General features: G+C 36.8%; 1 protein-coding gene across 3 annotated transcripts in view; it reads right to left on the bottom strand.

The window, feature by feature from the left end:
- Rundc3b (RUN domain containing 3B) overlaps positions 1-16,163 on the bottom strand; it is a 162,510-nt gene that overhangs the window by 13,944 nt on the left and 132,403 nt on the right. For 2 of the 3 annotated variants that reach the window (XM_052719766.1, XM_052719765.1), the window contains 2 exons: positions 15,269-15,426; positions 1,008-1,154 (listed from right to left, as the gene is read on the bottom strand). In XM_052719766.1, the coding sequence (XP_052575726.1) occupies positions 1,008-1,154; positions 15,269-15,426 (305 nt within the window). The remainder of the gene's footprint in view (positions 1-1,007; positions 1,155-15,268; positions 15,427-16,163) is intronic. The other variant, XM_052719767.1, reaches the window with a different exon arrangement.

Genomic DNA, 16,163 nt, shown 5'->3' with positions numbered 1-16,163 from the left:
AAGAAGCATAGGTAAAAAAGTATGACTTTGCCAGTGACTTCTAAGCACAGAGACTCTAAAGAAGAAGAGATAAAGGAAGAGGGGAAGAAGAAGGGAGAGAAGGAGGGAGAAAGAAAAAGAGTGAAAGGGAGAAATAGAAGGAAAGATAAAAATAAAAGGGGCTGGGAGGGAAGATTAGGGACACAAGCTAGAAACTTACTGAAGAAGAAATACAGTGGAAACATATGATTAAGATAGAAGTGTCAAACCCCAAGAGCTGCTGATATAACCTGATTTCAAATGTAGATTGTCTGAGATTTTGCAGCTCATTCAATATTGACAACATTCTGACCAAACGAAAGGCCAAACATCAGGACAAAGAAATCACAACCCAAGGTAGAGTGATTGTGCTACAGCTTCTCAAAATTAGACTGATGAATGAACAAAACTCAGATCCACTGAGAACCGTAACTTTATATACTTTTAGGAGATGGAATATGGAATTTTTAAGAATCTGGAAAATAGCCGGGCGATGGTTGCACATGCCTTTAATCCCAGCACTTAGGAGGCAGAGCCAGGTGGATCTTTGTGAGTTCAAGGCCAGCCTGGTCTACAGAGCGAGAACCAGGAAAGGCACAAAGCTACACAGAGAAACCCTGTCTCAAAAAATCAAAAAAAAAAAAAAGAATCTGGAAAATTAATTCTAGGCTACTACATCCTAAAGCTAAAATTTAAAAACAAATGGCTCATGAAAACAAGTCCATAGATACAACTAAGACTGAATGGGAATATAACAGAAGCAGGAGACAGTTGGTCTGACACTATTACCTAGGAATTCTTCAGATACTTTGCTTCCCCAGAGTGCCTTGGCTTCAAATGTTCAGACACCTGCTTCTTAAGGGAACCTCATTGAGGGAGTTCTAAAGCCTATCTTTGCTGCAGAAAAATAACTGAGGTGCCAAAGTGGATAACCACATGTTTTGGTACAACTAAATGTGTAATTAGTTGGAAAAAAATATTACACTTACTCATACCACTGTTTATTGTGTTTTCGGTAAAGCAACGTATCCAAGGCAACAGCATTGACATCCAGAGCTCCTGGGGAAGGCCACTGGTTGGTGAGGTGGGCAGTTAACTCTTGTCTTGATCTTAAATCATTATTCTTTAGCACAGTCCTGTGAATATTAAGATGGTGAGTGCTTTTGTCTTTACTATTTGTTATTCTTTCAATGGCAGGGAACCTAACTTGTACTTAGGCCCCAAAGTAATCGTTTACAAATATTATGTCAATAGACTGAGCAGAAACACAGCAAGGCTGGCTGGGCCTCGGGCTGTTTAATCTTCTGCAGCATGTGCTTTTTAGACTTTCTGTGCTGGCTAGGATCAATCACTACCACTGAAAATCAGACTTCCTGTCTTCTCCAATGAGGTGTTACTAAAGAATTAAAGGGTCCATCAGCACTTTATACCTAAATCAAAAGCAACGGTATCCTAGATACAGACTACCAGATGCTAGCTAAAATATAGATTCCATGTCTAAGGATCTCCTGGCTTAAAAACTCGGAGTAATAATTGAAAGTAATTTAACTCAAGTAAAAAGAACAGTTAAATCAATTAAAAAAATAGAAATATAAGAAATTTTAAAATTCATGCAATATATTTTAAAGAATATTTTAATTTAAAAATTTCCTTCACTTATCAACCCTTCTAATTTTTAAATTTTTAATTATGTCTGTATGTGTGTGTGTGCATGTAGTATGTGCACATGAGTACAATGCCTTTTGAGGCCAGAAGAGGGCGTCTGATCCCCTGGAGCTGTCTGAGATAATGGTGGGAACTAAACTCAGGTCCTTTGCACAAGCAGTATTTGCTGCTCTTAACTGCCAAGCCATCTCTGCAGACCCATAAAATTGTTTTTGACAGAAATGACTATTAATAAAGTTTCATGAAATAATTAAGTCAATTTCAAAACTGTACTGAATGCTATAATCAATCAATTGGCAATGTTTCACCATGTTTTCCTTTACTTTTTATAGTATTGTTACTTGACAGAAACAACTTGCAAAAGAATTCAAGTTTTGACAAAATTTCAATTTATAGAAACCAACTGACTATTGTCATGAGACTAAGTCAACATTGGAACTGATTAAAGAAAATTTAAAAGCAATGGTCTTACTGTAGCTCTAAAAAACCTTACAGAACACCTTGGCAGCACGCATTCTCAAACAGGAGCCTATGAACTTTGTGTATTAAGATTCTGAATCATCAGGTCAGGCACAGGAAAGGGATGGGTGCCTACTACTAACCTCCACAACCCATAGTCCTGTTCTGGATGGGGAGAGTTCAGTGAGCAGCTGGCAGCACAATCCTGCACTGAAGACAACTGACCAGCACAAGCCTCTAACTGCCAGCAGTGGGTCTACATCATAGCCATGTTTACATGTCTCTAACGGGCTAGTTCTCTAGGGTACAGTTCTGATTTTACATAGTATTATAACTGTATTTTAAAAATGGGTTTCACTATATACAGAAAGAAACATCATCTAATACAGACACTAGATCTTGTCTCATTAAACTAAAAAGTCAGAGAGAATGAATCTTACTAAAATACTTTTTTTTTTCCTGGACAGCTGCCACAATTCTTTTCAATGGAAAAAGACATGAAACTCATTTAAAAAGACTTTCAAGGTACTTTAACATCGCTTACTTACTGAAAATAAAACTTTACAGAAATTTTAAGATTGTTAGAAAAAGAAGAAATAACGATTACTGGCTTGATGATCTACCACAATACCTTACATTATTTTGGGTTTTCCTAGTAGATTTTTCTCTATTAGATACTTGCTTCACTGGAGGTTTCTAGTGAATACCAATGGAAAACTCAACCTCATTGTCATGAGTGGATCTCAGGCAGCATTCCCTACGGTGTGAGAAATGCAACTGTGCATCTGTGAGTAACTGACACTGGCCGTTTGTTAAGGGCGAGTAACATCACAATTTCCAATGTATAATGCAGTTTCTCATTGCAAAGTGAAGCAACCAGAACCGGCTTCACAAAGGTTACAACACAACAGTTGTCCAAAGAAAACTTCTGCTTAAAACCGAATTCAGGAATTATCTTTTATTTAGTGTACTGGTATACAGGGGTGTAAGGATAACTTCCAGGAGTTGGTCTCTCCTTCCACCATGTGGGTTGTGGGAAATGAACTAAGGTCATCAAGTTTGGCAACAAGTACCTTCAGCAACTGAGCCATCTCGCTGGCCCTCAGTATTATCTTTGGACCTTTGTCCTTAGAAATCCCAACGATACTGTTTCTATGCACAGCTGCTTGTCCTTTGAAACGAGCTAAGAGACTTCAGTGTGTGGAATAGGCATAGTTTTGGTTCATGTAGTACCCACTTTCCACTTTTTATAGGAAACGTGCCATCGGGAAATCCTGGCATTTGTCCTACCCCTATGGAACAGATAGGTTCATAGGGAACTCTTCCAGAGTAAACTGTACCTAGGTTTCCATTCTTGGGCACACCACAGAACAGGCATGTGAGTTAAGTTAGATTAAAAACTTCATTCCGTATTTCAGATCTTGACAAGAATCTAATCTGCGTGACAAAAAGGAGGGGTATTTATCTACTCAAGCAGTGGGGCCCTGACTAAGATCAGCGGAGAACTTTCCACAGTTCCTACTTTCAGCCTGCCTCTCTCCAGGCCTGCTTCTCCATTCTACTAGCCTGTAAACTTCTCGTAGCTTTCCAGTAAATTTTATTGTAGCCAAGAGTTAACTGTAGTTGCTTTCAAACTAAACAATCCCATCATTTCTCTTAAAATTATATCAAACTGACAGCAAGTCCTATTCAAAGTGACTCAAGTAAGGTCAGTAAAAGGAAGAGCATTGTTCTTACCTGTGCCTAGCCTAAAAGTGACGTTACCTTACATTACCAAATAATTGTTCATCACGTTAAATCAGTGACTAAAGATAAATATGCATTACTTCATATTTTACTAAAAACTCTAATTAGGGTTGAAATTAATCGGCTAATCTAAATGTGGAAACATCCTATGTGATGGAAATAAATCAACTTATCAGTCACACTAAGGGAAAGATTCTACAGAAAGGTTCACTTCAGAAAATTTTTAATCAACTAAGTAACAATAATATATTATCTGTAGTGGGTAGCTGTTCTAGCTTTGACCTGGAAATACCACCCCCCTTGAGGCTTTGGTGGAGCCGAGAGAGGACCCCTGAAGACCCGAGATCCAGATGGAGGAGCTCTCTTGGTTCCTGGACCCTGGACGCTGGAGGTAGATCGAGCAGAGTTCTCTAGAGGACACCGCTGGACTGCGCTACACCTTTCCCAGACTCTGCAACCTATCCCTTCACTTGTAAGCTACCCCACAAAATAAACCTCCCTTTTAACTATGTGGAGTTGCTTTAATAATTTCACCAATAATTATCAATTAAATTTGAAAACTTTTCTGTGATATTTATCTCTAAATTAATAAAAGCTCTTTTCTCTTTGGATTTTTAATAGGAATTATTCAGGAATTTCATCTCTCAAAATAATGTAATTCAGTATTGATGAATACAAAGATTAAAAGATCACTAGAGAAAGAACTTCATGCTACAGATTTTAAGTCAGATTAATTCCATCAAGCTTAACCACATTCTGACATATCTGATGCTCAAACAGTGACTTTGAGAGGACCCCAGAGGGAACCATATACAAAATCTAAGTTTACTTAACTCTTGAAAAATTATCATTACCTTGCCTATGTTCTTTAAACATTAATCATACCTCAACCATATTTAAAACAACCAAATTATAGGGCTGGAGAGATGGCTTGGTGGTTAGAAGTACTTGTTGCTCCCCAAGGGACTCAAATTTGGTTCCCAGAACCAATGTGGGTGGCTCACAATCACTTGTAACTCTAGCTCCAGGGGATACAGTGCCTTTTCTGAGGGCAATATACCTATGTGGCATACACTCACACAGATACACATATACACATAAATAAAAATAAAAATCTCTTAAAAGTCCAAATTCTATCCATTCCTCAGCATCTGTTTCACTTTCTGACTCTCCATGAAGATTTTCAGACTCTTATTTGGTACATTCTGAGAAGGGCCATCCTCTCTCTATCACTTTGCTCACTTCTCAGATCAGAGACCATGCTGTGTTCACGATGAACTCATACTTGTATCGGTTGGAGAAACACTATAAGGTTTATGATCCTTTGCACTAAGGGAGTTAACATCTGTGGTTCCAAGTACTCATAAAAAGTCCAAAAGGTCCAAGACATGAGACAATTTTCATTTGTTTTTGTTTTTGTGTTTCAAGACAGGGTTTCTTTGTGTAGCCTTGGCTGCCCTGGAATTCACTCTGCAGACCAGGCTGGCCTTAAACTCACAGAGATCCGCCTGTCTCTGCCTCTCGAGTGCTGGGATTAAAAGTATGCACCACCACCTCCTGGCAACATGAAACAATCTTTAATTGTGATAAAACAAAACACTTGAAGCATGGACGCCACGGTGTAAGTTGTTTTAAAGGTGAATATCCAATTGCACGAGGATTGGCTGTTCTTTGAATGCATCCACCCAGAAGCATTCACTGGAAACGTACTTCCAAAGGCAAAGATGTTGCAGATGATGCTCATGGGAGATGTTCAAGTCACAGGCTAATATACTAGTGCCAATTAATCCATACATGGACAACCAAGGGGCTTGAGGGTGGACTTGGATTTTTTTTTATTCTTACTTGTGTCCTCCTGTCTTCTACTGTGGGATGACAGCACAAGAAGGACCTTTATCACAGGCTGGTGCCATGCTTTTGGACTTCCTGACTCCAGAACTGCATTCTTTACAAATTACAGCTCCAGGAATTATGTTACAGTATCAGAGAATGAACTGAGACACACTACAGAAAACCTGTGATTTCCCACCTATTCCTTGTCTAATGTGCCACAATTCTTGGTGTATTCGAGTGCTCTGAGACATGGCAGACTGAAAAAAATCTTGGGCTATAGCCTTAATGAAATTAAAGAATATATTACAACTATAGTAATGCAGACTTTTATGCATTTAATACAGGGCATCTCAGTAAAAGAACTGAAGTTCAAAGAAAGAGCAAGTCATCAAAGATGAAGTAACTTCATTAGGAATTACTGCTACAGGAGGGAAACAACCATCTTCCAGACACTGCTAGTTCCCTGTTAGTCACTGCTCTGAACCAAGGCAACCCTGTGAAGGCACAGACAGTTTACTTGCTCTTCCATCATCGGCAACTGGAACTGGGCCTGACTTATCATATTATTTTCAATTAATGCTTACCAAATGAATGCAAGAACACTAAAAAGGCAAATACTAAGTACAAGCAAGAGTAATGAGAATGAATATATTGTTATCCATGGAATGTTTTATAAAAATCAAAGAGCCCCAATCAGTAAAGGAAAGCTCTTTATGAATAATTGTAGGCAGTAAGTACAGAAGGAATAACAATGAGGTAGTCCCGTTGTATAAACCCCAATTAACCAGTGAATGAACTGGTTAGGTATTTTTCACCCATGGCTCAAGCCATCAGATGAAAGGCTGACACAAACTTTCATAAAGAGAAGTCTGTTGTCACCATCTAAATCCAGTGTTCATTCTTAGGATCATCAAAACTGAGATAATCATTGTGCTTCCCAACATGCCATGATATGAATTGAAGTACATACTACCTATAAGATATTCTTGTCCCAAAAGCTCAATTAAAATTTACATGAGAGCAATTCTCTGCCCTGAACACATATCAGAAATGCCAGGGAGGCTTTTTAGTATACATTTGCCTGGATTCTATCTCTCACCAACTAAAGCAATAACTGGTAAGTCTCAGCTATGTATGACTTTTTGTCTTATTTTATTCCCATTACACATAATAAATCGTTTCTATTAAATAACTACATCAGAGATAAAGAAGAAAACAAAGGGGATAAAGGAATAGGGAGAAATAGGGTGGCAGAGAGAAGAACAGAGGGGAGGAGGGAAGGATTGCAAGAAGCAGAAATCTTACATAACACATTCTCAAGGGAATCTAGAAAAACGAGCACTTGGGGACATATGAGAAGAACTGTAACTGTAAGAACAGACCTTACAGATCTTAGAAACTGAATGGGAATAAGTTAGACAGGTACCCACTCATTTTTAGTATTTTGTCTTTTGATCTTAATGCAAGCCATCAATATCACTCCACCTTTTCTACCACCACCACTCTGCCATCTATTTGGGCACAGGTCTGGCTAACCACAGAACAGACCTGGCTCACTGTGTTATTTATATTCTCTCCTGGTCTCCATTCCATCTCAAGTTCTTTCTATACATGTGACTGGGATCAACCAGAACTCATTAATCTGGACGCAAAGGATCTACTTTACAGAATATGAGCATGCCTCAAACTTTAATGAGTCATTTAACCCCCTGGAGAACCTTGTTAAAATCAGATTCTGAACCTAGGCTGGAGTGTGTTAATCCATCCAGAGAGGATGCCAATGGAGACAATGACTTAGACTAAGGCACATGTAGAGGTTATCTAATAGAAATATAAGAGGAGTTGGGCTGTAATTTGAGATAGTCGAGCTGTCAATTCTGACTCAATAAAGTACACCATAGAAAAGATATTTTTAGACAATTGCAAGGATTTTGTTATTAACGAAGATTGGATGATAAAAAGAAATGCTTCTAGTTTTATTGGCTGAGATTATGTGAAAAAATGTCTAGTTTTAAAGAGCTGTGTAGTGAAGAATATAGGAATGGAAGGACATAATTTGCCTCAGAAACAGTTCAGAAAAGAAAAGAAAACTGACCAGTCTGGGCAATGGCTAACTGGGCTTACCATCACTCTTTTATAAACATTTGATACTTTCTCAATGAAAACATTAATAGCTCTAGACTCTAAATGATACAAATAAACAGAATAGGAGAAAGACAGTGAGGCCTGTGCTACAATGCCCAGCTACTCTGCTTTCTGTCTCTGTGATTTTTGACTGCTTATGTTTCAGATGTAAATTATCCTCCATAGGTTCATGTTTCAGCTTGTGGTCCCCAACTAGTGCCACTTTTTGGAAGGTTGTGTAACCTTTAGGAGGTCTTTGTGGAGAGAGGGACTCACTGCAGCCAGACTGGAGGTTGGACAGCCAGGCCCCCTCATGCTCTCTTGGCCTCCTGAACGCTGCACTGTGACCAGCTGCTCCACTCTACCACAGCCACACTTCACTGCCATGGTGGAGTGCATCCCTCCTTAAACTCCCTCTCTCCCCGAAGCTGTGTCTTGTCAGTTATTTGGACACAGCAGGGAGAAAAGTGATTAATTCACTCCTGTAAGTGGAGTCAGTTTTTTTGTGAATGACTTTTTTCACTTAGCATGAATAGCATCCTTGTTGTAGCATACCTTTCACCCCTGTTGCGGCACATCACAGAATTTCCCTCTATTTTAAGTTAGCTAACGTTCTATTTTATGGATAAACCCCCGTCTGCTTTCTTAGTTCCTTTGTGGTTGTTCTAGTCATCGCTCAGAATGGTAGTGAATTCTCAAACTATTACATAGCTTTTTCTTGCCTTCAGTTCTGTTTTGTTCTTCATAAATTTTGATGCTTTATCATTTAGTGTATAACTATATGAGCTTTTATTAACGTGTCTTTCAAACAGTCTTATAGCTTTGCAGCTTTAAAGTATTCCTCTGATACTTGTGTAAGTATATCTGTTCTCTTTTAATTACTGTTCCTGTGTATTATCCTTTTCCCTCTGTTGTCTTTGGAGCTAAAGCGAGTCTCTTGTAGACTGCATGTTCATATGGACCAGATGATTTCTTGTCCTATGCTTCCAATCTGTTTCTTAGAGAGCTTTACTTCTAATAATGGAGACTCTGATCAATATAGAATTTGTTTTCAATATCTATAAATTATCAGTCCCTCATTTACTTATTTGCTTATTTGCTAGAGGAGACACTTCATGTTATCTTTTAAAATCTGTTAAGAACTGTGTTCTCACATATGGCATATCTTGGCCTGGCCCTTGAGAATGCAGATGCTGGGTACAATATTAACTGCTTTAACGTGCTGTGAAATCCTTAGTTCCTTTGTGGTTGTTCTAGTCATCGCTCAGAATGGTAGTGAATTCTCAAACTATTACATAGCTTTTTCTTGCCTTCAGTTCTGTTTTGTTCTTCATAAATTTTGATGCTTTATCATTTAGTGTTTTACCATTGCTAAAATTTTCAAGTCCCTCATTTACTGGTATACTTGTTTTTTTCATGTTTTTGTAACACAGTGTTTCAATTTCTTTACTTCCTTTCATATATATTTTATGTTTTCTTTGGGTTACTATAAAGATTACATTTAACATTTTAAGGCTATAATACTCTAATTTGAATTTATATCAACTTAACTTCATGAATATAAAAGAACTATTTTCCTTTATTTCTGTCTTCACTCTCTAGTTATCGATACTATAAATGACATGTTTATACATTTTTGTCCCCAAATAGAATGTAATGTTTCTTTAAAATGCACTAATCTTGCAAATTATGTGGAAATAAAATAGTGTTATAAATTGAAAATAATAATAGGAAAATTTGTATTTTAATGGAGTATATCGTAGAGGAAATGGAGTACAATTCACATCAAATGATTGTCTTTTAAAATTTAGTATTCTACTGGATTTCCCATCAATATTTAGGAAAAATGTAATACAATGTGGTTTACCTTTCTAGTTTGACCGCATTTTCTTTTTTCTGCTTTCTTTGTGTGTGTGTTTATGTCTGTGTGCACACATCTGTATCTGTGCACACATGTGTAGGCTACTGGACAACCTTTGGTGCTAGTCTTTGGGCACCATCCACCATTTTTATTTTTCAAACAGCATCTAGCTCTGGACTGGAGCTTGCCAAGCAGGTTGGACTGGCTGGCCAGAGAGACCTAGGGACTGGCTAGTCTCTGCCTTCCCTTTGCAGTGCTGAGATGACAAGTATGGGCCACAGCACCTGGCTTTTTCACATAGGTTAAGGGATCAAATTCAGGTCCAGAACCTTGCCAACTGAGCCATTTCCTTAGTCCTCACTGTACTTTTTTAATATCTGTTCTAATACGGATAATGGAGTATGCAACTCATATTAACATGATTTTAGTTAAACTTTTATTAAGTATTAACAAGTATCATCTGCTAAATGTATTATGATCAGATGATTAGGATAGGTCATGACATCTACTTTAGAGTAGACAATGATGACATCATTGTACTCTCTTGCCAGGATCTGCAGCACTCACCCTAACTGTGAACCAAAGTATCACACCACAGACTTATGTTTTGCTGGCTGATGGATGATACCACAATGATTTACTGTGATCTTCAGCAACGGGGTTGATTCTTGAATTACCTCGACAATGAGTAGCTGCTTATATTGTTTAGACTCTTTAGTTCCTTCCCTTACAAGATCTTACAGAAAATGTTACCATTGCTAAAATTTTCAAGTCATTAACAGGAAAAAAAATGCACCGTGAGCTGTTAAGAATTCTTCATATAAGAAATCTTCATAAGACAAGATTTTCAGATTTTACACGTTGTTCTATGGATCTCTATTTCTGAGGTTTGTAGTATGTGCTTTACAATTGTTTAAACAGCAAATCTACTCAAGGGCCCAAATCTGTGCCTGTTAACAGACTATCCCTATTACATATAACAATCCATGGTCTTTAAACAACCATGGGATTGATGATGTCAATCTTCTACCTCACTATCTTGCAAACTACTTGTAAGAAAAGATCATGTGCTCTTAGCTTCTATTAAGCAAGAGATCCTAAAAGCATACATATAAATAAATGACTATTAACTAGAGCTAAACTCATTTCTCCTACTATAACAAATCTTATATATATTGATCCAAAGAATAAGTAATATTGTAAGCTTGTTGATATTCATTTTATTGGATAAAGTTCAATGCATGAACTGGAGTTAATATTTATTGAAGTAAAAAAAAATCAATATGAACCACATATCTTAAAACTATGAGAATTAAACTTAGAATAATGCAGTATCTACAATGAAGTAATATTACTAATATTTTCAGATTCAAAAATTAGTTTTAAATTTTAAAATATCCTAATATTTTTAAACTTTATTAACTGTGAACTCAGCTTTTTTAAAAAAAGTGCCCTTTTTTCCAGTGTCTTGTAAGATATTTATCATTTTATCAAATATATGAATGAGAAAAAGGATGACATTTACAGGTGACACCTATTAATTGGTAATTAAACAGGATGCATCCCTATACACTGTGAACATACCCTTGTATAATGATTTTGATCATTCATCCAACTGGCATTTAAAAGTTAGAACTCAAAAGTTCGTATCTTGAAACTCAAAACCAAAGCAGAAGAAATAATAATCTGAGTACCCCTGCTAGTACTTTGTCTACCAACATTAACATTTCTTTTCATTTTTTGGTTGCCTGACACAGGATATTAGGAAGCTCCAGGCTGTCTTCAAATTCCTAACCCTCCTGCTTCCACTTTCTAAGTACTAATTATCCGTGTGTGCTGCCTGGCCTGCCTTAACTTTTTAAATAATACACCAAGTGAATACTATCTTTATTTTTGAGGTGAAGGGCCAGCAGCTTCAAGACATTAATTCAGACCAAGCTGACAGTGGGCAAGGTCACAGCTACTAGCTGAGGACAGTCCTGATCTGTAAAAACTGTCAAAATGCTCTTGTATTACATGCATTACTAATTACAGTGTAACCAAAACTACAAAATGTTCACATTTTATGAGCATTAAAAACATAATCCAAGAATAATATAGTAATTTAAATTACATATATTAAGAAATGTTGCTGGGCAGTGGTGGCACACACCTTTAATCCCAGCACTCGGGAGGCAGAGGCAGGCGGATCTCTGAGTTCGAGGCCAGCCTGGTCTACAGAGTGAGTTCCAGGACAGCCAGGGATACACAGAAAAACCCTGTCTTGAAAAATAAGAAAGAAAGAAAAAGAAAGGAAGGAAGGAAGGAAGGAAGGAAGGAAAGGAAGGAAAAAAAGAAAGAAAGGAAAAAAGAAAAAAAAACAAGAAAAGAAATGTTCAAAAAAAAAAAAGCAAGCTGAGTAGAAAAGGATTCAACTCATCAAGAAAAGATATTCAACCTATATAGGAAGAAGCATTACATGTCTTTTATTCTCTCTCTTAATATTCCTCTTTGAATCTTACACTGATGTATTTAAATATTTTATCTTCTCAGAAGGAGCAAAAGGAACCGCAGTATCCTCTCTGATGCAGGCTACTTGGCGATGGATAAAGGCCCTCAACAATAAGGGGAAATGCTCACTCTCTCCATAGCTGTGAAAGTGCTCACACTATTCTGCATCTCAAATCTAATCTGCACTAACTGATTAATTCAATTGCTGGTTAATATTTAGTATTATTAACCATTAATTATTAGTTAATTTAGCAATTAATACAAATGATTTTAATGAATTAAGTAGTCAAATGAGAATATTCAGGATCCTCTAAAGTAGTTTTATGCAAAGGAATCTTGGGAGACAACTTACAACAACCTGGAGGTCACAGCTCTGTTACTTCATGGCAAACGCTTAACTTCTAAGTTCAAGAAAACAGTCCAATTTTTATCAATGGATACATTCCAAATATTTATTTTATTGAATTTGTATGGATGGTTAGTTAGTCTACCTGTATGTCTCTGTATCACATCTGTGCCTGGTGCCTATGGATGTTAAAAAAGTGTATCAGAGCTGGGCGGTGGTGGCACATGCCTTTAATCCCAGCACTCGGGAGGCAGAGGCAGGCGGATCTTTGTGAGTTCGAGGCCAGCCTGGTCTACAGAGCGAGATCCAGGAAAGGCACAAAGCTACACAGAGAAACCCTGTCTCGAAAAACCAAAAAAAAAAAAAAGAAAAAAGTGAATCAGATCATCTGGAATTGGAGTTATATATACATGGTTGTCAGCTACCATGTAGGTGCTGGGAATTGAACCTGGGTCCCCTGGAAGAACAGCCAATGCTCTTAACTACTGAGCCATCTCTACAGCCTTGAACATAACTTTTATTTGTTGCTTTATTAATATTGTTTTGTTAAAATCTTCTTTAAAAGGTATTAGGAATAACTGTAAAGTTCCTTTGCAAAACCAAAAGGATCTATAACAGTTTTACTTTACTACACTATAACACAGTGCATGCTAAAAAATGGGAGTTTTCATTTAAATTATAAAAAGCAAATTAAACTTATCAAAACTTAATTCATCAATTGAAAATATTTTTAATAAAGTAAAATTAACTTTTTTTGTTTATACTTAATTTTTAAAGACAAAGTCTTGATATATAATAGCCAGGATGGGCTCAGCCTCATGACCTTCTCAGCTCCTCAGTGCTGAGATTAGAGGCTCATGCTGAGTCTAGCTCATAAAGACTGATTTTATGATGAAAATATTTAGACAAGTTACCAGTATTACTTTTTAAACCTATAATTACCTTCTTAATCTTTTAATTATAAAGGAATCCCAGCCATCTTTACTATTTTGGTCTTTCTAGTTTTATCCATCCTAACAGAAGCTAGGTTTATGGAGTGTGACTCATGATGAGCCTCTACATTAGAAGGAACGGGAACAACGAGTGGAGAAATTATTTTTATCAACACACAAACTCGTAGAAAATATTGTGAGTTTTTGTTTACTTATAGAATTTTTTACTTAAAAAAGCCATCCCCTGCCAGGTGTGGCCATGCACATATTTTCTCACCACCCTGGAGGTAGCGGAAGGAGTTTGGATCTCTCTGAGTTCACCAGCCTGTTCTACACAGTGAATTCCAGGACAGTCAAGACTACACAGTGAGACTGTGTCTCAAAAAAAACAATGAATAAATAAGTAAATAAATAAGTAGGTAAAATAAAAAGCCATCTGTCATGTTCAATTGGCCTCATAATCTCTTATCATATTTTATGGATAAATTACAAAGGAAAATAGCAGCAACCATACAAAAGACAGAATATTCCAGAATAGTTTTTCAACTCATTACAATTTATACCATTAATAAAGAGCCAATAGACTTCACAAGCTTTTGGGGTTACAGTCTTAAGGCAAAAGTAACTTCTGTGTATGAGGGGAAAAAGGGTAAGTTTATCAAAGCAAAAACAAAGGAACAACACAATACAATAAGGATCACTGGCCTGTATTTCTTATAGCATCCATCTCCTGTGAGACAAACAGAAACTGCTTTAAGTTTAAAATGACTGAAAATCAGAACCAAAGAGAACAACCTTGAGCTGGACTTGATGACAGAGAATCAAACTGCACTGAGGGACAGTTTTAGAAGAATTCATGACATTGAAATGTGAATGGTGGGGAAGACTGGAGCATTTAATCAATTTGAACTTTGAAAACTGATTCATGAACTTTGGCTATACACAAGAATATCTTTATTCTTAGCAAACTTCAGACATAGAAGCAGAAGGTCTGATAATGTATACAATATTTAAATGGTTAAAAATCTGCATGCATGTGAGGAGAGGAAGAGAATTACAAGGCAAAATGTTAAAATCTGATAAATCTTGGTAAATAAATATGAAAATTCTGTGTACTAATCCTTATAATTTTTCTGAAAGTCTAGTAATATTTAAAAATCATCCTTTAAGAGTAAAAACCATTCTGTGGAGATTTTTCACTATAAACAATTAACATAATTTTGACAAAATAGTAGAATTAGTGTGAGTGCTTTAACAGTGACAGGTGAAGGAGCTCATACAGAATGCAGTTCCATATACAATAATCTGTTCATCTAACACTGCCTGCTATGAATTTTTTAAAGAGGAAACTGCATTAAATTGTGCACAGTGATACCCTGGCAGAGCCTGGCATCAGTTTCATCCATCACAATTGCACTTAGTAATATGGTCTAATGTACAATCCTTTCGCAGTCAATCAACAACGAATTAACTACATGAATGCTTAAAGGCTGAGGATGTGCTTCAATAAGTCTGATGCCCAGCACTGCAAAAACAAAACAGAGACTTGAGCAAAAACATGCCTTTAGAATGTATACTACACAGAACAAGTGAAGGTATTTTAATTTTCATCTTTTTTTCTAATTTCCCACAACGAAAACAGATTACTTTTCTAGTAAGGAACAAGAACACCTTAAAAAAAGTGAGAAGATCTGAGAGGCAAGCAGACTTCCTGGAATTTGAATTGTATAGCAAAGCACATTCCACGCTGATGTCTATGCATTGCCAAAGTTCTTATAAAAGGATCTCACTTACAGCTGATCTTGAAGCTCCACAATGATGTATTCTAACTGTTCCTTCTCCAACTTGTGGGCCAGATCAGAATCTTCAATCCTCTGAAGTAGTACTTTATTCTGAGAGACAGATTCAGAAAGTTGGTTCTCACGAAGTCGTAAGAGTTCTTCAAGATAACCCTGGAAACAATATCACAAAGATAATGTCAACTGCAAAATTCTAAGACGTCTTAAGATAAATGCTGAGCACCACCAGCATTACTTCCTTCTATTTTATAATGAAACATATATTACTGATGAATGATTTTAATCATATATAGAAGCTTAATATGCATTCTCCATTTTTGAATGTTATTTGGGAGGAATGGACTGGGACACAGGGTCTAGTTATATACTCCCAGATGACCTTGAACTTCATCTCCTGCCCTTGTCTTCCCTGCCAGAGTGAAAGGGTTATTTAATGCACAGGACTTAAATCAGACTTCATGATAATAAACACAGGTTTTCTAAGTCCATGAATATCTAATTACAAATATCAATACTCGCTGGGCAGTGGTGGTGCACGCCTTTAATCCTGGCACTGGGAGGCAGAGGCAGGTGAATCTCCGTGAGTTTGAGGCCAGCCTGGGCTACAGAGTGAGTTCCAGGAGAGGCTCCAAAGCTACACAGAGAAACCCTGTCTCAAAAAACCAAAAACAGACAAACAAACAAGCAAACAAACAAACCAAACAAATATCAATACTCTAAATTTCACTTTCTATATACAAGAAACCAACTAAAGATCCCACTCATTAGGAAGAAATAGAAGGCAGATGACACCTTCAAAGTAATCACTGCTTCTCCTGGATTGGTGGGCACTATATATTTGATGTTTACAGAAGTTAATCAATAAGTTAATTAGACTTAACTTACTATTA

Source organism: Peromyscus californicus, unplaced genomic scaffold (assembly GCF_007827085.1).
Source record: "Peromyscus californicus insignis strain IS unplaced genomic scaffold, ASM782708v3 Scaffold_6__1_contigs__length_162567912, whole genome shotgun sequence".
Lineage (NCBI taxonomy): Eukaryota > Metazoa > Chordata > Mammalia > Rodentia > Cricetidae > Peromyscus > Peromyscus californicus.
This window is presented reverse-complemented; position numbering and strand designations above follow the sequence as displayed.